The sequence below is a fragment of the Tasmannia lanceolata genome, unplaced genomic scaffold (genome assembly GCF_043159265.1).
Source record: "Tasmannia lanceolata isolate RefF3 unplaced genomic scaffold, GAP_Taslan_0.1 ptg000003l, whole genome shotgun sequence".
NCBI lineage: Eukaryota > Viridiplantae > Streptophyta > Magnoliopsida > Canellales > Winteraceae > Tasmannia > Tasmannia lanceolata.
In genome coordinates, this window is record NW_027518680.1 from 55,590,198 (window position 1) to 55,613,124 (window position 22,927).

At 40.1% G+C, this 22,927-nt stretch overlaps 1 protein-coding gene across 1 annotated transcript in view; it reads right to left on the reverse strand.

Annotated features, from left to right (window-relative positions):
• Window positions 1-2,535: 2,535 nt before the first annotated feature.
• The window catches only part of LOC143856133 (isoaspartyl peptidase/L-asparaginase 1-like), a 32,981-nt gene continuing 12,589 nt past the window's right edge, over window positions 2,536-22,927 (reverse strand). Inside the window, exons 2-4 of the mRNA XM_077366221.1 lie at window positions 21,082-21,315; window positions 4,522-4,608; window positions 2,536-3,158 (exon numbers count right to left, since the gene is read on the reverse strand). Coding sequence (XP_077222336.1) covers window positions 2,691-3,158; window positions 4,522-4,608; window positions 21,082-21,315 — 789 coding nt within the window. The 3' untranslated portion in view covers window positions 2,536-2,690. The remainder of the gene's footprint in view (window positions 3,159-4,521; window positions 4,609-21,081; window positions 21,316-22,927) is intronic.

A 22,927-nucleotide genomic window follows, 5' to 3' on the forward strand; every position in this document is an offset into this window, starting at 1 on the left:
AAGAGCGTCACATTTCACCGACCTTCCACATCTATATTTCGTCCTCAACCTTCACTCTGGCCTTTTATCCAGAAAGCCCTTTCCGTTCCACCAAGCTTCCACATGTGGAGCGTTGCACAATATACTCTCATTGTCAGCGTGTGAAAGTTATAGCTGTAAACATCTCTCCTCTATTCGAAGAAATCTACAAAGACACTAGTCGAGTCAGGAAAAAGTCAGGTCGATTCGAGTAAAAGTTGGGTCAAGTCACACAAAAAAAAAGGGTTGTATAAGGAAAAGATGGGTCGAGTAGGGGAAAAGTCGGGTAGCATAAACATGATTTCAGCTCAGGTTGGGTTGGCATTTCCTCAAGTTGGGTTCTGTTAGGGTTGAGGCCTTTGGCAAGGTGACCTGACCCTATCACCCTAGTTTTATTGTAATTTTATCATGATTTCAAAATCTTAGGTTATGATTATTTTGCATTTTATTTTTTTTTGGCTTTTGCCTCTGGCCAACCTGAACACGATCCAATCCAATCCCACCCATTTGGAAAATCGGGTTGAGTCGGAGTTGAACATCTCGATCCAAGGCTTGGGTTAGGGTTAATGTTTCTGAGTCCTCGGGTTTGCCCTCAACCCAACCCAGCCCGAGTTGCACCCACCGACGAGACGAGAGAGAGAGAGAGAGAGAGAGAGAGAGAGAGAGAACCATTGACTCTTGTTTAAGGAAAAAAATGATCAATATTTGGAGGCTGGGATCCATGCCATTTTCCTGGACAAAAGTGTCCTACTTTGTATGAAATGTGAATAGAGACAAAGGGGACAACGAGACCCATTTGAAGTTCTTGATGTGATATTAAGTAGCCTCCTCTATCCATAGTCTTCATTAGGCTGATAGTGAGAACCATGAAGAAGGTTTGAAAGTGGGGAAGAAGTCAATGTCAAGTTCCACCAGGTACAGTAAGTTGATTAATATGTCTTCACAGTGGGTTTGATTCATTACCCACTAACCTTTGGAAATAACCTCTTTTCATGCTCAAATTCCTGCTCAGTGGAACTCAAATGAGTGTATTGATGAGTGCTTATGAAAGGAGTCTTAAGTGGGGAGTCACCACTTTGGAAGCTTCTATGTGGAAAGAACTGTGAGATAGTAAAAAGCCCATTGCTTCATTCTACATAGATAAATTATACTGACTCACCATTGTTCATAGTTTTTTTTTTGTCCACCAAGGCATTTGTCTTGATGGAATGTCAACTCTTATTTGCTAAAAGGTTAGAAATCCTTACATTTCTTGTGTTGTAGAAAACTATATTTAAGTCAAGAGAATGATAGATGCAAGGGCGCCCATGCATAAAGAGCCGGAAAAAGGCCCTTGATTGGATCCACGTCATTAAGTGCAACCGAATTTACTTTTTCAACCGATTGTAAAAGCTTACCGAAAATGACGTGGATCCAATCAAGGGCCTTTTTCCGACTCTTTATGCAAGGGCGCCCTTGCATATATCATTCCTCTTGTGGTCAATCCTTGGCACTAAGACTTGTTTGCCTATTTGCTTCAATGTTCAAGAGGAAAGATACTGGCATCCAATTTCTCTGCTGCCCAGATTATTATGCTTCATTTATACAATTTCCCTTTGATCTTCGCTGAACAGATTATTAAATCATCAAAACAGGCCATCGAAAATGAACATTTACTTAGATAGGAACTGTATTTGACTGTATAGTAGATTTCAATCCCCTTTGAAATAATGGAATACAGAATCAGTCAAATGGTATAAAAACAAAAATACAGAAAGCGAAAAGCTCTAACGAAAACAAAAGAAGAAATCCGTAGGAAGCTTCATTGGAAGTCAACATGAACAATTAGGAGCGAACAAAAAAACTCTAGAAAGGGTTGGGCAATAATAAGTTTGGGTTAGTTTTGTTTATGTAGATTTAATGTTAATTTTTTTATGTTCAAGTTAAAACTTAGTATGAATTTTTAAGTTTAAATAATTGCTTTTAGGGATTTGCTAGGGAATTTTGCGGAAAGCCATTTCCCAGGTGACTTTCGCATGTGAGAACAGCCACCATAGATGAATTAAATGAATAAGACAAAATCTGTTGAAAAGTGAGCCCTGAAATGCCTTTCCGCGGAATGCCCTAGCAAATCCCTTTTTTTAAGTACATTCTTTGGTATTATCAAGAGGAGAAAACATTGTTCTAGGAAAAAATAATCACCTAAATGGGAAGCATACATTTAATTAAGAGGAAACATGTAGGAAGCATGGGGGAACTGCAAAAGAACTTAGTTTTTTATGCGACCTTCCCATCCAACTTGGAAATTTTCAGTAACCATGGTTAAATCAATACATGCTATTGAGATGGAAATCACAAGGCCAACAAGCTACTAGGAAAGCCTCATTGTGTATGAGTTTTAAATTACTGTTCACAATACTTAAGTTGCTAGTTCTGTATTTTTAGTGGCAGAGTTGTAATATCTGGATGGTTTATCTCATCTCATGGACAAGTTGATGAAGTGATCTCCAACCATGGCAGAGCTACACACAATCATCCTACAGTGAAAACTGATTTTATATAGTTTTAAGTCATTTATCGCACTCTAAATACCAGTGAGCTAATACAATAGTCACACTTTGTTAGAGCCTTACAGGAGACTCAAATTGTTATTTACATGAACCAATGTTTGGATTTTAAACTGCATCACAAAATCACCATATTCCAATTTCAGAATAACCATCCTCTGTAGCACAAGCCCTAAACATACCTGTTGTGTTGAATGGCATGGTGACCTCTCCTTCAGCTGAAACCGCAACTAGGCCAGCATTTCCTTTTGCAACACAATGTTGTATAACATAAGCAGCTGCTTCCTTCAGAGAAAGTCCTTTGTACTCCATAAGGGCAGCAACATCTCGGGCAACTGTAGCTTTAATGATAGATTCACCTTTGCCAGTTGCCGAGACTGCACATAAGCTGTTTGCGTAGGTCCCTGCACCTATGATAGGGGTATCTCCAATCCTTCCCACCATTTTATTCACGAAGCCGCCTGTGGAAGTTGCAGTAGCTAAGTTTCCCATGTTGTCGACGGCCACACATCCAACAGTCCCAATCTGGCTATCACCTTTGGGGGCTGATGTTTCTTTTGGTGCGGTTCCAGTAATGGGTTGAGTGTAATCTAACTGCAAAGTACAAGCATTTGAGGATTTCAATATTTTCTCTTCTTTTTTTTAATTTTCTCATTATTAGTATTATTAATTCTATCACGGTGCTGGAGTGCTTAGTAAGGAGCGCTTCATATATGATTGGCTGATATCAAATCTGGAACTTGAAATTTTAAATGGAGACCTGAGGAGTTTGAATGTTTAAAAATGCGGACGCGGGTCAAAATGCGGACAAGAATAATTCTTGTCGAATAGGCGCGGATGCGGCCAAGAATGCAGTTGACACAACTGAGTACTCGGTTGACACGGTCATAACCATGGTTTTAAATTTTGGCCTAAATACCGAAATTTTGGATTTCGGCCGAAATTATATGATTTACACCAAAATTTGTACCGAAACCAAAATAGCCACAAATTTTGTTTTCAGCTGAGGACGAAGCCGAAACCGAAATTTCAAACCATGGTCACAACCAAGGTTTTAAATTTCGGTTTCGGTACCTATTTCGGTCCGAAATTTGGTATTAAGCTTCGAAATTTGGGACTGAAATTTCGGACCGAAATTCCGAAATTTGGGCCGAAATTTTGTAACATTTTTTTTTTTAAAATGCCGTTTTCTCAAATTTTTGAACCGAAATTACCGAAATTTCGGGGTTTCGGTCCCCACCAAAATCCCAAATTTACCGAAATTTCGGTTTCGGTCCGAAATTTAAAACAATGGTCACAGCTCAAGAGAGTCACAGGAGTTTTTAATGACTCTTCAAGGCAAAACACGTAATGTGGCCAGGGGAAAAGGGAGTCAACTCAGGGGAGTCCACGTTGATGGGGGGGAGTTTTGAAACTATGGTTTGAAGAATGGGCCTATGATACAAGATATTTCTAGTCTGATAAATGCAAAGAACATAAAGATTATTTCCTCATCTTGTTTTTTTTTCTTCATATTTTATTGGGAAATTCTACAAGTGGAGAGAGTGGACAACACATTGCTTAAAGAAATAAGAAAAATAGGTGATTACACTCCAACTCGTCACGAAGGAAAAAACACAGAAGGAAAATAAGAGGAATGATAAAATGAGGGCGCACTTGCAAAAACCAGCTACAAGGGTGCCCCCATTGGTCAAACCCAACAAACTGCATAAATAACGGCCACAGAAATGTATGAAAATGGCACAAACAAATCATACAATAAATGCACTTTTTTAAAAGGACCAATAAGGGCGCCATTGTAGTTGGTTTTTCGCAAGGGCGCCCATCATTTTATCATTCCTCAGAAAATAAATTGCGTTTTTAGAATAAAAAATTAAAGATCTCGAACTAGCTATAAACCCATTGTGTTATAAAGGAAAGGTATCCATGCAATCTTGGAGCAAGCTAAGAAACATACCTGCACTCTGTTGGCTTCTTTTGCTTGTCTTAGCCTTTCGACATTTTCTGGAGTGATGAAATGGTTTGCATCTACAGTTTCGACCCCCTACCAAAATTAACACCAGTTAAACGGACACTTTGACAATATACAAAATTAACACAAATGGCACTTTGTTCTCAACGGAAAGGGGCACGACTACAACTGTAAGGCTAAAGTTCCAAACAAATAACTTAAAGATGACATAATTTTGATGCTTCATTTAGACTTCAACTAAACCATGCAAGGACCTAACATTCATTCACTTGTGGACTTGCAGGATGATGCATTTAGAACACTAATAATAATAATAATATAAACATATATATACCATCCATGGAGTAGATAATTGCCAATGTAAGATCAACTTCGGAATTTGGATTAACACCCTTCCATGAGAGACCTTATCAGAGAGTTTTTTTTTCATTTTTTCTACTGGTTCTAAAGAGCATCGTCCTAACAATTAATTTCCATAAAAAAGTTGAAGCACTGCTCCTTATGGGAAAATGCAACACCCAATGTCTAACTCGGCTATGATTTGTAGGAATATGTTTGATGGTTCATTTGAAGACATTCACATAACTTCAAGACAAACAATCATTAAGCAACAATAGTCATTAATCATTTTGAGCATCAGCTACCAATCTACAGGCATCTATGGTTTGCGATTTCTCGAAAAGTTATTTCTAGTTTCGACTCAACATATATTGCAGTTTGATGCAGGAAAATAAAAGATAATTTCTCTGATACTAACTTAGTGGATAGGTGATCCGATACAAAATTGGTGCTTAGGGTAGTTGACAATAAAATATATAGCCAGGTAATATTATGGTACTGTAGTATATCACTCGAGCAAGGTACTATAATGGAAATGTAGTCCGAACTAAGTGAGCTAGGTACTATAATGAAAACTGTAGACCAAGCTTACAAATATCCAGCACCTATAAATCCAGCAATAAATGATCTGAAAATTGAAACAAACAATCCATTAAATTTACTAGAAAGGGACAAAGGATAGTATCACAGAAAACAAATTTAAAAATCGTAACTGATTTTAATTTTTATAATATTGAGATACCCTTAGCTTTAAAGAAACTCAAAGTTTACACTCCTATTCTTGTTGATATGACTTCTAACTATCCTCAAAATACTACTTAATAAAACAAGAAGGAATGAATCCTAGGAAAAAAGTAATGGAAACAAGTGAGGACCATCAAACTTTTTCTGTTCTTTTCTTACTCTAAATCTTGGCGTGAGTGATGATGTTCTTGTGTCAAACCTTCTCCACTGGCGTAATCTATCTCAACCTCGACTTAGAGTCATTAGAGTAAGACATCAGCATGGTGATGGGGACCATCATCCTAGCCAGCTTCCAAAAGCTCTAAGATTAAGATTTTTTTTCTGGTGAATGGAATGTTTACTGTCACCTTTCAAAAAAAAAAAACTCTAAGATTAAGTGGGGCCTACAAGGCACCTCCTACCATTGAGTAATTTTGAAAAGAAAAACGCAATAGTAATTGCAAGTTTGCCCATGTTTAAACTGTCAAAATTTTTCAAATTGCTGTTTCTTGGATTTTTCCACTTTGATTCCATCTAGTTCACCTAGAGAACATATTATCAGCTAATGTTACCTCATGTATGTCATATATATTTATTCAAAAAAGAAAGTTCCGGTTCCAAGCCCACTCAAAATATATAAATTTTGAAGATCTCCAAATATCACCAAATAAAGTAATATATATATAGAGGAAACTGTTGGTGAGCTTAAGCTCACCAAACTTATGGTGAGCTAGCTTGCCCAATCACATGGGGGGCCCCTTTGTTAGGATGATCCAAACCATTCATTTGAAAGTCCCTTACATAGATGGGCAAATCTGCCCCATTTTTGTCCTCCACAAATGGAGGGGTTAGGATGATCCTATGGAGCTGATTTTTGGTACACCCCCTATCTATGATAAGGCCTTGCAAATGAATGGTTTGGATCACTCCCCAAAATGTGGGACCCATGTGATTGGGCAAGCTAGCTCACCATAAGTTTGGTGAGCTTAAGCTCACCAACAGTTTCCTCATATATATATATATATATATATATATATGTTGCATTCTCAATCATAAATGAAAGCATACAGGGTGTTGATTTTGGTTTCCATCCCGACTTCTTCCCTTCTTTCTCAGCATATGTGCATCTCTCTTTCTCTGTCACGAATCACTATTTTTGGTGATCCGAGTCGAAAGCGAACCACGTTTGGGATCATGCGACCCCGGATCACAGGTCGGAAGGCGGGATGGAGACCCCGGTAACATTGTTATCAACCCTATCTTCTCTTCCTAGCATTTCCTTGTAAGGTTGTCCTACGTCACATGGATTTTTTAACCAGATGTTTCTGGCCATAAAATTGCCACACTGACCTCTCCAACTCTTCTCCTTCTTCAGTTCCAAATCGTTAACATTTGTATGTTCTTTCACATTGCAAGCTGGATTTTATGAATATTCAACGCTTTCATTGGGTTTGGACATATCAAAATTATCTAGGAGTTTGTCTTTATTGGATTGGTCTTTATTGACAGGTTCCACGTATGCTTTTGATTCTTCCACTTCGTCTTTTGCTGCATATTTCATATTTTTGCTCCCCTAGCTTCCACTATCTAGACACAAGATATCATGAATCTGAGTAAATTTGAGTTTCAGTCCAATCTCCTATGTTAATCTGAGTTACATTCTCATCTTGTCTATTTACTAACCCTTCGACAATAAGCAGCTTGCTTTCTATCTAATAATGCATGATATCTTCACCAATCTTCAATGACTAGTTTCATTCAATTGAGAGATTGCATCACTTCATCTCATTAGGCATTAGTCAACTTCAAGTTAATTCTTTCCAAGGAATCAAAAATTAAAATTAGATGGCCTAGGAAATGAATAATTCCAGAAGAAACAAATTTGCTCGAACATGAAATTGATGTAAAAATCCATAAGAAAATAATAAAGCAAAATAGTATAGCAAGTTACTATAATAATCACTGCAGTAAGGTCCTGTATCGAACCTGAGCAGAAATTATCTAGTACAAACCCAAAGATAAATGATTTCAAGCAATGAATTTCCAGATGCTATAAATTCCAGCAATAAACGGTCAGGAAATTGAAATAATGACCCTGATAATTATGAGAACGAGACATGATAGCATCATGCCTTTCAAGTATGCGGCATCGTACAGTCTATACTTCCAGAATTACTCCTCGAGTTGAAATCTCATTCTCATATAAAACAACAATAGCAAACTATAGCAAAAGGAACTCATATAGCTTCTGAACCTCATAAAAGCCCAAAAATTAACAATAAAACTTGACCCCAAAGGCCCAAATAGAACTCTTAAGAATAGCGTACATTACAGGTTTTTGCCCCAAATGTTCCATTCATGTTTTAAATTGATAGGACCCATAGGAAACCATCTATAAAACTTTTATAAAACCTAACTACTACTAATTTTAGAGAACGCAAAGTTTCTATAACAATTTTGTTCATATGACTTCTAAACATTCCCAACACATGCACGAGCACGTGCACGCGTGCACACACTCTTCCTCACACGCGGCCAAACAAACACTCACGTGTCCACAAGTTTACAAAAATGATCCCTCCTTCCACTGAGAAATGGAAAAATATTATGAGAAATCCTTCCTATTTAAGCCGTTGGAGTAGGAACCCACCAACTTAATCTTAATCAGCTTTACATCCCGAAATTTCGACTCGTAGAAAATTCACACTAACCCCTCCAGCTTTATCCCTCTTCAATTCCTTCATCGTTGTTCCCTTCATATTCTTCAACATCGGAAATAGGATTTTCAAATTCTCCAATGCTTCATTGGGATAGCACTTGACAAAAATACTTAGGAGTTCACTTTTAATTCTAGTAGTCCTTGTTGATAGGTTCTTCAGATGTTTTCGATTCTTCCACAACATACTTTAGATCTTCACATTCTTCACATCATCTTTCTCCTTTAGACACATGCCAATTGGAATTTCAGTCTTGTTGAGAGAGGAGAAGAGAGAAGAGTGGAGAATGAGAAAGGAGTAAGGAAAAGTTTCCCCTTACTTATGTATTTATATAGAGGATAAAGAGGTACAAAGACTAAATTGCCCTTAGGCATAACACACACATATACACAATTCTAACACTCCCCCTTCAAGCTGGAATGTATATATTGTGTATTCCAAGCTTGTTACAAATATCACTTAGTTTAGCCTTGCTTGGGGGCTTGGTGAGAGCATCAGCAAGTTGATCTGCTGACCGAGTGAAAGTAGTGCATATCTCTCCCTGTTGGATTCTATGTCGTATGAAATGGCAATCCACCTCTTTGTGCTTAGTGCACTCATGAAAGACCGGATTGATAGCAATGTGAATAGCTACCTTGTTGTCGCAGTATGAGCTGGTGATGATGATGAGAATCCAATCTCAGAAAAGTGAATGCGGCATGATAAGCTCACTGCTAGTATGTGGCATGGCTAGATATTTGGCTTCGGCACTCGACTTGGCTACAACATTTTGCTTCTTACTTCACTAGGACACTAAGTTACCTTCCACAAAGGTACAATAGCCGGTCGTGGAGTGTCTATCTGTTGGAGAACCTGACCAGTCAGCGTCACTGAAGCCTTTTATCCTCTGATGTCCATGTCTTTTGAAAAGCAGTCTTTTCCTTGTAGAGCTTTTCAAATATTGAAGGATCTGAACCACAGCTGCCCAGTGAGATGTCCAAGGGGCACTCATGAACTGACTAACAACCCCTACTGCATAAGAAATATCCGGGCAAGTGATTGTGAGGTATATGAGCTTCCCAACAAGCCGTCAGTATCTACCAGGATATTTGGGTCCATGGGAGTAGCAGCAGGTTTCATACCCAGTGACACTGTCTCATCTAGTAGATATAATACATACTTCCGTTGTGAGAGGGAGGGACTAGTACCCGAGTAAGCTACCTCAATTCCCAAGAAATATCGAAGGCGTCCAAAGTCATTTGTGGGAAATTCTTTTTGCAGAAAGACTTTCAACCTTTGTATGCTAATTATGTCACTCCCTGTGATAATAATGTCATCCACATACGCTAAGAGAGAAACATGGCCAGCATCTGACTATGACTAAACACTGAGTGGTCAACTGCACATTGCTTCATGCCATATCTCATGAGAGCATTACTAAACTTTCCAAATCAAGCTCGAGGGGATTGTTTGAGACTGTACAATGATTTGCTAAGCCGGCATACTGAGGAGGACATCTCCCCTTGAGCAACATACCTAGGAGGTTGCTCCATGTACAACTCCTCAGCCAAGTCTCCATGAAGGAGGGCATTTTTGACATCTAGGTGATACAAGGGCCATCCATAGTTGACAGCAAGAGAAATATGAACACGCACAAAGGGGATTTTTGCAACTGGAGAGAAGGTCTCGATGTAGTCAATCCCATAGGTCCGAGTGTACCCTTTGGCAACCACTCACGCCTTAAGGAGCTCAACTGTCCCTTTCGAAAAATATTTGATAGTATAAACCTATCGACAGCCCACAGGATGAGCCCTAGGAGGAGGAGCAACTATATCTCAAGTATGATTAGCCTGAAGAGCGGCCACCTCATTGTCCATAGCAGCACACCAACCGGGGTGAGCAAGAGCCTCCTGCGCAGACTTAGGCAAGGAAATAGAGGACAAAGAGGATACAAAACTATGAAACGACGAGGTGAGATGATCATAAGAAATATAAGATGAAATAGGATGAGCAGTAGTGTGTGAACGAGTACATGAGGCGATAGGAGAATTTGTAACAGCATCAGGAGAGGCAAGAGAAGGTATCTAAGAGGTAGGAGCCGGTATTTTCGGCTGGGAAGACGATGCCTCGTATTCAGAGTGATGGACATCTAGCCTTGGACGCCGTTGACTTCGGCTCACCTCCTCCCCAGGTCGTAGGAGCTAGAGGAAGAGCAACCGAGACCGGTAATGGTGCAGAATCCAACACATGAGGAGCCACTGATACCTCTAACGGTGGAGAAGAGAAAGTAACCAGGTCAGGTAGGACCGGAAGGGGAAGAGGAACCAGAGGGTCGGATACAATGGGAGTACTTTCAGCAGGAGCAGTAAAGACTCTGTGACATCGGCGGAAACAAATAAGCATCGTAGTCGATGACTATAATAACGATAAACTTTCTGGGTGCGAGAATACCCCAGAAAGATACATCGCTCCGCCCTAGGGACCAACTTATCCAGGCCAGGAGAGAGGTTGTGAACAAAGCAAACACAACCAAAAATCTGCAGAGTGAGAGGAAATGGATACCCCTGAAGATGTAAGACCGAGAAGGGGGAGGTGCAATCTAAAACAAAAGGGGGGGCGATTAGCCAGGAAGCATGATGTAAGGATGGCATCTCTTCAATAGAGTTCAGGAACCCTCATTTGAAAGAGAAGAGTACGGGCCATATCAAGTATCGGAATTTCCTCTCGACAACACCATTTTGTTGGGAGGTGTAGGCGCAAGAGGACTGCTGGATAATGCTATGGGTGGTTAAGAAATCCCAAAAGTCAGCAGAGAAGTATTCCCTGGCATTATTGTAAGCCCAATGATTCCCACCCTTGGCATTTCCTTCTTGTTTTGGTGATTCCAAACACAAGTGATTTTGTCACTAATGTGTTTGATTGTCTTTAGTTGTAGATCTTATTGGTGAGCATTCAAGGAAGCTTGGATCGAGGCTAAGAAGATCTAATTGGACCATATTTGGAGTGCCAAAGTCATTGGAGATCCAAGGAGCATGGTGGACTTGAAGATGAGAATTCAAGAGAAGATCAAATGTGTTTGAGTCCATTTTCGTATGTATAAAATTCATCCTTAGATTAGGTTTATTGAGGCATAAATAAGTCAATAATGAGGTCCTTAAACATGATAAACTAAGTGGTAAAATCAATGGACCAAAGTTCCAAAGGGTAAGCAAAAGACAAGTACCAAATTGGCACATACTTAGTTGACCATTAACCTTAATCCTAAAAAAATCAGTCCAAAACATTTTTAAATATTTTTGAAAATATTTTTAACAGATAGATCTCATTCTACTCATTTTCATAGAGCATAAGAACGTTGAAATCTGATAAGAAACGAAGGATATATGAATTCTACAAGTTAACCTCGAGTGATCGAGGTAAGATTTTGTAATGTTTTTTGAGTCCTCTATTTAAAATTGAAAGTGGATGTTCCAGCACGAATCTCGGCAATCACTTGTTCTGATTCTACATATTGATAATTTGTTCAAGCACCCGAGCATGACAAAAAAAGTTACCCGAGGAGCTCAAAATCTCAGAGGCGTCCGAACTATCCGTTGGAAAGTCTATAGCGGCTAGTTTTGAGGAGTTGCATATATATATATATATATATATATATATATATATATATATATATATATATAGAGAGAGAGAGAGAGAGAGAGAGAGAGAGAGAGAAAAGTGTTCCTGAGCTCGAGCTAAGATAAGCTTAACTGAGCTCGAGCTCAAAAACACATGTGGCCCCACATTTTTCGGGGGATCCAAAGCATGCATTTGGAAGGCCCTTCCATGGATAGGGTGTGTACCAAAAATCAGCCCTATAGGATCATCCTAACCCTGCCATTTGTGGAGGGAAAGAATGGGCAGAAACATGGACACAGTGTCTGTCCATTTTCCCCTTCACCTATGATTGGGTTAGGATAATCCTATGGGGCTGATTTTTGGTACACACCCTATCCATGGAAGGGCCTTCCAAATGAATGCTTTGGATCCTCCCAAAAATGTGGGGCCACATGTGTTTTTGAGCTCGAGCGCAGATAATTTTATCTGAGCTCGAGCTCATGAACACTTTCCTCATATATATCTATATACTATATAGCAGAAGAGAAAAGGAGAGAATTATTTGAATTTCTCCCAAAATTCTATGAGAATTACACGTCACTTTTTTTTACTTTTTTTAACAAAGGCACCCATTCAACCCACATATTTTCAATCCTACGCCCTCCTTTATGCTTTTTAACAAAGGCACCCATTAAAGCAACATAATTTCAATCTTATCCCCCTCCTTTATGCTTTTTTAATTATGGAAACCTCTATAGATTGGAGGGCTAGGATCAGCCTATGGAAATGATTTTACGGGCACAACCTATTGATGTTGTGTTCCATCACATGGACGGTTTCGATCAACCTATGATGTGGTCCGTACAGTTCTTTGTCGGCCCGTGCATCGCACGGGGTTTTTTACCAGTATATATGTGTGTGTGTGGGGGGGGGGGGTTCTTAACTACTCTAAACACAATTCTAAGACTCGCAAGCTATATTTGAACATATTTAAGAGTGAACAAACTTGTTTATGCCTCTTTAATCTTAGATTAAGGATTTGGATATAGGCTTAACTTTGTATATCTTCTTCATATCATTGTAACCCTTGTGAGGGATTTTGTTTTTCTTTCTTTCAGCATTCAAGAAGTGTATTTGGGCGTGTGTGAAAAGAAACAGAGCCATCTCAAGAGCAAGTGTTGGAGACGCGTAGCTTTCTTCGGAGTTTGTAATTGGGTTGATTCCCCTTCATTAAGGGAATCCGTCTGAGTAAAGCCATCAAGAGTCTAGGTGGAGTGGAGTAGGTCCTAGGCTTGGACCGAACCACTTAAAAACCGCGGTGCACCCTGTCTATCTCTCTCTATCTCTTTTGGTTTATGCATTTAATTTTTACTTCTTTGTGGTTTGTGGTTTAACTTGCCATGTGTTTTTGGCAAAGTTTTTGAAACCCAATTCACCCCCCCTCTTGGGTTGTCATCCTCACTTAGGACGTTGAATTTTCAATTATCAGTACGCAAACACTTAAGACGACAACCATATTGAGTAGTAATCTCTGTATGAAACGTGCGAAATGCGCGAAAGACCTCAGAGCGGGCTTTAAGGAGAATCAACCAGGTCACACGAGAGAAATCATCATCTATAAAGATGACAAAATATCGATAACTAGAGAGAGATGTGGTCCTAGCAGGACCCCATACATCATAATGTAATAGCTCAAAAGGAGTAGAGGCGCGACGAACGAACCGAGAGGGGAAGGACACACGATGGTGTTTTCCGAGCTCACAGGACTCGCACTGAAAGGGCTGAAGAGGGCCAGAAACAACAGAGGACTGCTGAAGTCGCAAAAGGGAGGGATGGCCGAGATGGCAATGCCACTGGTAGGCATCAACAGAAGCATGCAATACGGAACGAGGAGGGTCACGGTCAAGGGGATATAGACCATGTACCACACAACCCAAAGCAATCGTCTTCCCAGTCAAAAGATCCTGAAAAACACAATGAGAGGGAAAGAAAGAGACAGAACAGGTAAGAGTCATTAAAGGGTGACTTAGGAACACAGTAAGGGGAAATAGTACTAATACCAGAGATGGGTGCAGAGGTCCCATCAGCCAGAGTAACTGAAGAGGCGTAAACGAACTAAGGGAAGCAAAGTTACCCCTCAGATGGTTGGAGACCCCGAAATCAATAATCCAAGAGCCAGAGGTAGTAAGAGAAGCTAGCGAACCATTGGGCTGTGCAAAAGGTGGAGTAGGTGCTCGGCGGTGCGCACGCATGCACAAAAAATCATCATAGTCGACCATGGACATAAGAAAAATGTCATCAGATGCTACTGGTCTAGCGGAGGAGGATGTAGAGGCATAGCACGTAGTCACAAAATGTCCCGTTGACGGATAAGAAGGGCACCCATGCCCACCAATGACACGGCTGCTCGCGGCATCACGGCCACTAACACGGCCTCAATGGCCCTGACCTTAGCCAAAGAGACCACAGCCAAGGCCAGAATGGTCACCATCAACATACGCGCCAAGAAGAAAAGTATCGGCAGAAGAGTACTAGGCCCGGGAGGCCGCATACAACATTGTGCACGAGGGAGGATCCCTGTGAGGGAAGGAAGAAACCCGTCAAGAGAGACAGAAACCATCTGTGAGAAAGCATCCACCACAGAAGTGGAATAACTAGAGAAAGTAGCCGAAGGTGGAGGAGTCGAACGAACATGAGGATCCATGAGGACAGAAGGATCCATACAAACAGAGAGATAAAGGGACTCTACCACTACGGCGAATAGAGGGAATACACACAAGGGAGCGAGGCGCAACGATAAAGAGCACAGGACAAAGCCTGTCTAGAGGCTGCGGCCCTAGTGAAGGGACATATGAGGAAGGGACCAATCAGCAAGAGCTATCACATGGAAAGTGAGGCTAGGGGAGGAAATTGGAGCCGCGGTGAGAGAGGAAGAAGCCATCAATGAGAATTTAGTCCATATGGAAAAGGAGAGAAAGAAGGTGACTAGATTAGGGTTTCATGAGTGAACTCACTAAGGATTCGAGAGAAAGAGGGTAGAGTGAAAGACTAGGGTTTTAAAAGAGGAAAAGCTTTAGAGAGTTGGAGAATGTCGAGAGGATGGGAGTTCCGGCGAGGGGTGGAAGGTCTGGTGGGTGGAGGGTGGAGGGTTAGGGTATAGGTTGGGCCACCAAGTAGGAGGGCCGGTGGGTAGAGGAGATGGAGCGTGGAGATAGGTGTCGGGAGGGGATGGTGAGGTTAAGGGGGGAAGCTATGGTGGTCCCTAGGGGATCAAAATCCTAGGGCTCTGATACCATGTTGAGAGAGAAGAGAGGAGAGTGGAGAATGATAAAAGAGGGAGTTAGGGAAAGCTTCCCCTCACTTATGTATTTATATAGAGGATAAAAGAGGTATAAAGACTAAATTGCCCTTAGCCATAACCTAAGAAGCACGGGTACTCTCCGAGGCCCATGTACCCGTGTCGGGTGCGTATCGGGTGCGGGTGCTCTTGGGTACTTTTTGGGTGTGTACCGGGTTTGTGTACGTATCGGGTGCGCACTCGGTTTAAATTAAATAAAAAATTAAAGATTTACAATAGAGGGGCTGTCCCAATTAACAAAAGGGGGGTTGAATATATCAAAATATCTATAATATATATCCCGTAATTAAAAACCTAACAACTTAGAAGTAATATTAGATTTTGATGATGTTATTGTTATTTGATTGTTTTCCAATTAAATTGTTTGAATTCTTTAACAAAATATTTAATTTTTTTCTTTTTATAAATATATAATAAAATATAAAAATATATTATATGCAGCGTACCCGTATCCTTTTTTTTTTTTAATCACGTATCCACGTACCCGTATCGTGTCGTACCCGCACCCCATACCCGTATCCGTGCTTAACACACATATACACCCTTCTAACAAGTCCAATCTCCATGTTCAACAATTTATATTATCAATAGCTCTACTTTGAAAATAAATGGTGTGTTCTTTCCAATCTACATTGTCGCTTTTCAGTATTCAATGATTTGTTTCATTCGAGGTTTTAAATTTTTGTTTAAATGGAAACATTTCGGTTTCGGGTGAAATCTTGTATAATCACAGAAACATTTCAATACAAAATCAAAGACGAAATCTAGCTAAGATTCTTCACTAATTTTCTTTTTTAATTTTTGTCGTTTTTTAGAAATATCTTGAAGGAAGCTCGTTGTTCTTCTTTGTTCAGCAAGTGGAGTTGATTTTTGTTAGGGTTTCTATCAAAATGTCACATTTTGATAAAAATTCTACTCTTTTCATCTGAAAAGTTGCATGTTTCGACCGAAACATTAACGAAATACTGAAATTTCGAGCGAAATCTGGTATTTTTCCAAATCCAAGTGGATTTCATTTCAGTGGCAGTGGAAATCAAAATATTTTGCCCGAAATTTAAAACCATGGTTTCATTCAACAACGAGATTGCGTCACTTTTTCCCACTAGGTGCCAGCCAATTTGAAGTACATGTTTACTCCGAGTTCCTTGCATTTCCCTCACTAGGGGTGCAAGTTTGGCCCTGTCAGCCCTGACCCGCCCTGAGCCCGAACAGGGTCAGGGCTGGATTTTCCAACCCTGAGGGCGGGTCAGGGTTCATTTTTTTAGACCCTGACTCAGGTCGGGTCGGGTTCTGGGTTAATGCCTCGGGTACCCTGACCCTGCTCGACCCTAAGTTTTCTATTATAGAATTGAACCATCTGTTCATGTTTCTTTTGCTAATGTTTTCTATTATCTTGGATTGATGTTTCTTTATATTACTATTATTAATTGTCTCTGTTGCCCCTCACGTTGTTGAATTCATATTGTCTTATTTTGTTCCCTTTCTCTGTTTATTGAACATTTTGTTCTATATGATAAGTGGTTGCTTTATTTTTGGCACTCTTAACAGGTATTTGCACTAGGGTCAATTAGGGTCGGCCCTGCCCAATCAAGGCCAATCAGGGCGGGCCAGGGCCAGCACTGAGCCCTATAGGACGGGCAATGGGTTGAGGTTTTTCGGCCCTGACTCAGGGTCAGGGCCGAGATAATGGGATCCAGGGTTGGGCTAGGGTTTTGAAAAACCAGACCCAACCCGACCCTGTTGCAGCCCTATCCCTCACTATGTCTCTAAATCTCACAGTGACTCTTGGGCGCTCATCTCCCCTTCGCGACTAGGCTGGAACCCTTCCTTCCCACTCTGTTTTGGAGCACCAAGGTATGTCAATTTATGATTACCCAAACCCAACCCCCCCCCCCCCCGCGCAACACACACACACATCAAGATTTGCTATTGTTTTGGCAACTAGCAATTTTGCCAGACCCCGGTCACCATCGTCTAACAGAGGGTCAGAGCGGTGCCGCCCGGGATGCTCAACATTTGGAACAATTCTGGTCAGTGTTGGCGGCGGGTGAAGAAGAAAAATAAATACAGGGGAAGTTTTCCCTCATTTTCCCTTGAGTTTTTTGGCCAGAATCCGGCCTCCATAGAGTCGGCCTGACTGTGATCCGGCATCATCTTGCTCAAGCGACCAAAGCCCGATCGGCTGCCCCTTGCTCTGACTACTGTCAGCAAAAGTTTGTGAATATCCTTCTTTTATGGTTTCTTATTTTGCGTTTGTGGTAGGGGTGAGACCACTATAACTTTGGTGCTCCAACTCACTAGTGCACAACCACTTAATGCCCATGCAGTATCTGTGGTATACACTTATAACTGCTCATCTATGGGAAGAAACCTATGGGTCAAATGCATGGATAGTCTTTAGCACAAGTTTAAATAATTATCAGTCGGAGGCCATCTTTAAATTACTCAGCTCCTGAAATTCTGCATCTGTTCCGTGAATGGAATATTCGATTACATATGGATTCCAACCATATGTAGAATTTGTATTCCATGACTTAAGACATGGAAAATGAGATCAAACAAAGTTTTGTGCAAATCCCTGTTAGTGTAAGTTTGTGGACTCATGGAAATTTCAGAGCCATGAAACCACCTTAAGCTGAAAATTCCCATTGGAATCAGATCATCTCTGATTAATAATTTAGTTGTTCCATTCTTACTAGTTTGTTTTCCTATTCTTCTTGAATTATTGGGTCACCTAAACCAATTCAACACCTTAAAGAATTCACTCTGGAATACATCTCTATGTTATTCATAATAACATGCTTCTAGTTGTTTTTATTTGTGCAGAATATCACGGGATTTTCTGATTTCTGTCATGTAGCCGTTCCTACTTTATCCGCTTAAGTTTTAAGTCATGACTTCAACTTTTCCATCCTCTCATGTAGGAGGTTGGTGCAACAATGTTACGACTTGTCTCGTAAGAAAAAACAACCACTTGAGTTCCTCTAAGCAGAAGCAACTTGCATTTTTTTGGAATTCTAAGCAACATGGAACAATTTAATCTAGGTAGGAGTCATAGGACATCTACTTGTGACTTGTTGTGTCCATGATCAAAATTCATCAGGTTACGGTCTTCAGTGCCAATAATAGCATATGACACATGTTGATTGTGTTAAAGAAACCATAAATGCAAACTTTGTTCTCTTTCAGTGATATCCATTGCAAAATTTGATAGAACTGGCCAATCTTTGGTGCAATGTGGTCCATTAGGCAGCCCGGGATTAACAAGATCATGACTTCATCTACAACGTCTATAAACTCTTGATGTTAAAGCAACAGTAAACAACATACGTTATGTCGTGAGACCAATCACTGGTAAAACCTTTAGCCACTGGTTGTATCCTTCTGTGACGCACAATTTCTAAGCATGTATTTTTTTTAATCTTCAGTGAAAAATACATGAGCACCCTTGAACCTACTTTCATATTTTTCCAGGTGATGTCAGATCCGAAAGTGAACTTTGATAGTTCAATTCCAAACATAGTTCCTGCAGTCCTCTTTTCTGGTAAAAACTAAGCATGAGACCTCCTCAAGAAGATATATGCCCAAGACCAGTTAATGCCAACAGAACAAACAGTCTTGCCACTAATGACTGGATTGAGAATTAGGGCAAGTTTAAATCAAGTTTTGGGTAATCTTATCAGAATGTTTAAATCAACAGGTTTATGGTGAATTGGACCAATTTAGAATTTTTAAAAAAAATAGTAGTTTTGAAATAAACTCAATGCGACAATGTGGAAAAAACCCGACCTGAGAAACTATCTTGGGCAAAGGTAGGGTTCCAGAACCAAACACACCCCACGCCCCCCCTCCCCCCCCCCCGGCGGCACCTCACGCCACGCCCAAAAAAAAAAACAGAGTTGCAACTAGGGCTGCAACTTGGGTCGGGTTTAGAAATCATAGGTCTTGGGTAGGGTCAGGTTTTAAATTGGAAAACCAGACTCAATCTTGGGTAGGGCCGGGTTTAAAAGAAAAAAACCCGAAACCCAAAACCCGACCCAACTCATATGGGTGTACTGTGACTTTCTTAAATATCTCTTGAATAACATAGCAAATTATTTTCCAATATATTGATAAAATAGTTTTCATTGAGGTGATCATGTCTATTATGTGAAAATATAGTGTCCTTCAATTTATACACTTGATGACAGAAATTTAGAGATTTTTAGTGTGAAGCTTTGTTTTTTTCTTTCTACAATCTTTAAAATTAGTCACTATCCTACGCTAAAAAATGAAAACCCGACCTGAGAAACTATCTTGGGTAGGGTTGGGTTTACGAATCTCAGGGTTTTCTATAAAAAATTAGACCCAGCCCGACCTGAGTTGCACCCCTAGTTGCAACCCTGAGAGAGAGAGAGAGAGAGAGAGAGAGAGAGAGAGATGAGCGATGAAAAACTGAGAGGGAAAGGTTTTTAATTCGCATTACGCACCAGAGTTTTCTCCTTTTCATTATTATAATTTATAATATAATAAAAAATGTCGGTTAATAATGCGGGTCAGGCTTTTCCCCTTTAAACCCGACTCGACCTGAGAATCACTCGAGTTTTTCAAACATAAACCCACCCTAGCCCAAAACCCTCACATTTAAAACCTGACCCGCGGCGTTTTCAAGTCGAGTTGATGCAGGTTGGGTAAAACCCGGCCCAAGTTGCAATCCTAGTTGTAGAGGATCTTAATTCTTTTTGACCCTTTTGGTAAACTCCCACAATGAAAAATCTCTTCAGGTTCATATTAACTATTTTGACTCATCTTCCCGGATCAACTCCTTTGAGTCTTTTTGATAACTTATCTTTCTTTTAAAGTCCTTGCGGAAAGAGGCTTCTTATATTTCTTCGGAGGACAATCTTTGAGCACAGAGACAAAGTGGAAATAATTTTGTCCATCTCGAGGCCCATTGCTAGGACTGATTCCAATGAAGGTGACGTCAATGTGTTTCTTACGGGTCTGTCTCCTCAAGGATACAAGCAGTGGTAAGCTCATGATGGAAGAAAAGTCCTCAAATGTTGTCACATGAGCAAAAAAAGGACAGGCAAGATTCTTGGAGATTGGCATCCTATATCGATAAAATCATCGACAAATGTCGGGGAAGGGGGGTCTCTTTTAGCCACATTCCCAGAAGTGCAAATGACCTTGTAGACAAACTTGATGAGAGTGGTGTTTGTAGATCAGAAGGTTTTATTGAACAACCTCTGCCCAATAATGTTCTGTAATTTATTCTATTATTAAAAATTTGTTAACACTTTAAGAACCAAAAAAAAGCATATTTGAAAAGATAAAATATTGGGTCTCTCGTAGTGGACCCCTCCACAGCAGCGCATACTTGGAAGGAAAATGAATATTTAGTACAAATTAGCGGACCCAAGTCCATGGCACAAAGCATGAGTCCAGCTTTTGATTCAATTCCCAAATTTCCATCAGAAAATTATAAGTAATATGCTGGGAATTTGTTAGGATTTTTTTATGTATCTGGATTTTGCACGGTATTATGTTCCTAGAATTCTCATGAAATCATGGAAAATCTTTAAAATCAGAATAGCATGCATTGACCGAAACAAACCACAAATTCAAGAAGAATGTACAAGTATTACATCCAGCAGAAATTAAATTACAATTCTTGCATGAAAAGATGATATAGAGAGATGGCAATAAATTACAGACAAATTTATAATAACCTCAAGCCAAATGGATGAAGCTCTAAAGTCACCTTATAGGTTTGTAAAATTTATCCAATCTATAGGAAACATGAGGTTTTGAATTATACAGCTAGAAAAAGCATATTCAAATTGCACTAACTTGTTCCCTTGCAAATGCTTCCGCAGCATCAAATGCCAGATAAATATGAGGAGTTTTCTCCATCACAAGTCGTGCAAGGGATATAGGATTGACAACAGTGGACAGACCCGAAACAGCTCCACATTTCTTTGTATTTCCATCCATGATGCATGCTTCCATTTCAACCGTACCATTGCTAGTTAAAACAGAGCCTCTACCAGCATTGAAATTTTGGTTATTTTCTAGCTCGCGAACCTGTACAGGATGGATTTAGTTTTCACACACAGAAAAAAAAGCTAGTCAAGTAGATAAATAAAAAATGTCAAATGGTCTTAAAAACAACATAGGGCATCAATCCCACGTGTGTGTGTGTGTAGAGAGAGAGAGAGAGAGAGAGGAATGATCCAATGCTTTCTGTATGCATTTTATTACCATTCTTCTTAACCCTATCATGCGCATGCGGCATGCCTTTATTGAGATGAATCGTTCACGTGCTAAGTTACATTACACCTCAGATTGCTTTTTTTTTTTAATGGTAACAGATTCATTAATAAAAAGAGGAACATAATACAAAGTAAAGCCGACCGAGGAAGTCAACCAATAAAAAACAAAGAAATACAATTCCAACAACACGCCTAACGCAACCCTTAAGGGGGCAGAAAATCGAAGAGCTCTAGGTCCTGACACCCCACTCCAGCTCTAGCAAGTTTATCTGCCTCAGTATTGGCAGACCTTTTGACATGCTGAAATACTACATCGAATTCCCCCAACCGATCCCTTAGCCCATCGATCCACCTAGCAAATCTCCATGGGGTGGCCTTATTTCCCTTCAGCCACCTTACGACATTTAGCGAATCGCCCTCCAAGACAACCTTCGCCAAATCAAGAGATTCATACTCATTAGAATCCGCCACTCCTATCGGACCTGAATAGGCCAGATCGTGATCCCCGCCTCATCTCTAAGGAGGCCGCCAATCCCTAAAGGACCAAGTTTTCCCAAACTCGATCCATCAAAATTTATTTAAGGCACCCAGGAGGCGGAGGACTCCATTGAGGACCACCTGATTCTTCACGTTCACTGCTAGCACTTATAGCCAAAAAAAATCTATGATTTAATAACATCTTAAGTGCCTTTATTGATCACCAAATTTGGACATTTGTATATTCATATTTTGCATTGTCTTTTTTATGGATCTTGCTCTGATATTTAGTATCACCCAAACGTAACGATTTTTGGGCTTTGAACCATCTAAGGCAAGGTCTACTACCAGATTGGCTTAGGTAAATCATGGTAAGTCTATTCAGGTTTACGTAAATCATGGTCAGTCTCATAAGTATGATACAAAGCAGGAAGCATGGTAAAACAGTGCATCCAGGGTGCATGTAATGGTCATCGGTAAAGAGCTCAGTTTTAAACAACATAAAAAAGTTTTAATTATTATCCAACGTTGATTCCGCAAATGCTTAGCACGCTTACATTATTTTAGGATAAAAAAACACGGCAATCACTACTCAGCATACTTGGAGAGGAAAAGTTGCAAAGAAAAGTGCTACAAAGATTTTAGATGACGGCAAAAGAAGCTAGTGCTCAACAAGTTGCCAAGAATAAATTGGAAAGGAATGTTGAAGATCTTACATGGCAACTACAATTGGAGAAACAAATGAGAACTGATATGAAGGTAGCCTTAACATAAGAAAATGCAAATATGTGATCTGCTTTACAGAAGATGCAACTTCAGTTCAAGGAAACGAAGGCATTGTTGATAAAGGAGTGAGAGGCTTGGAAAGAGGCAGCATGGTTTTAAATTTCGACCGAAATCCGAAACGAAATGGTACCGAAACCAAAATTCCCGAAATTTACCAAATT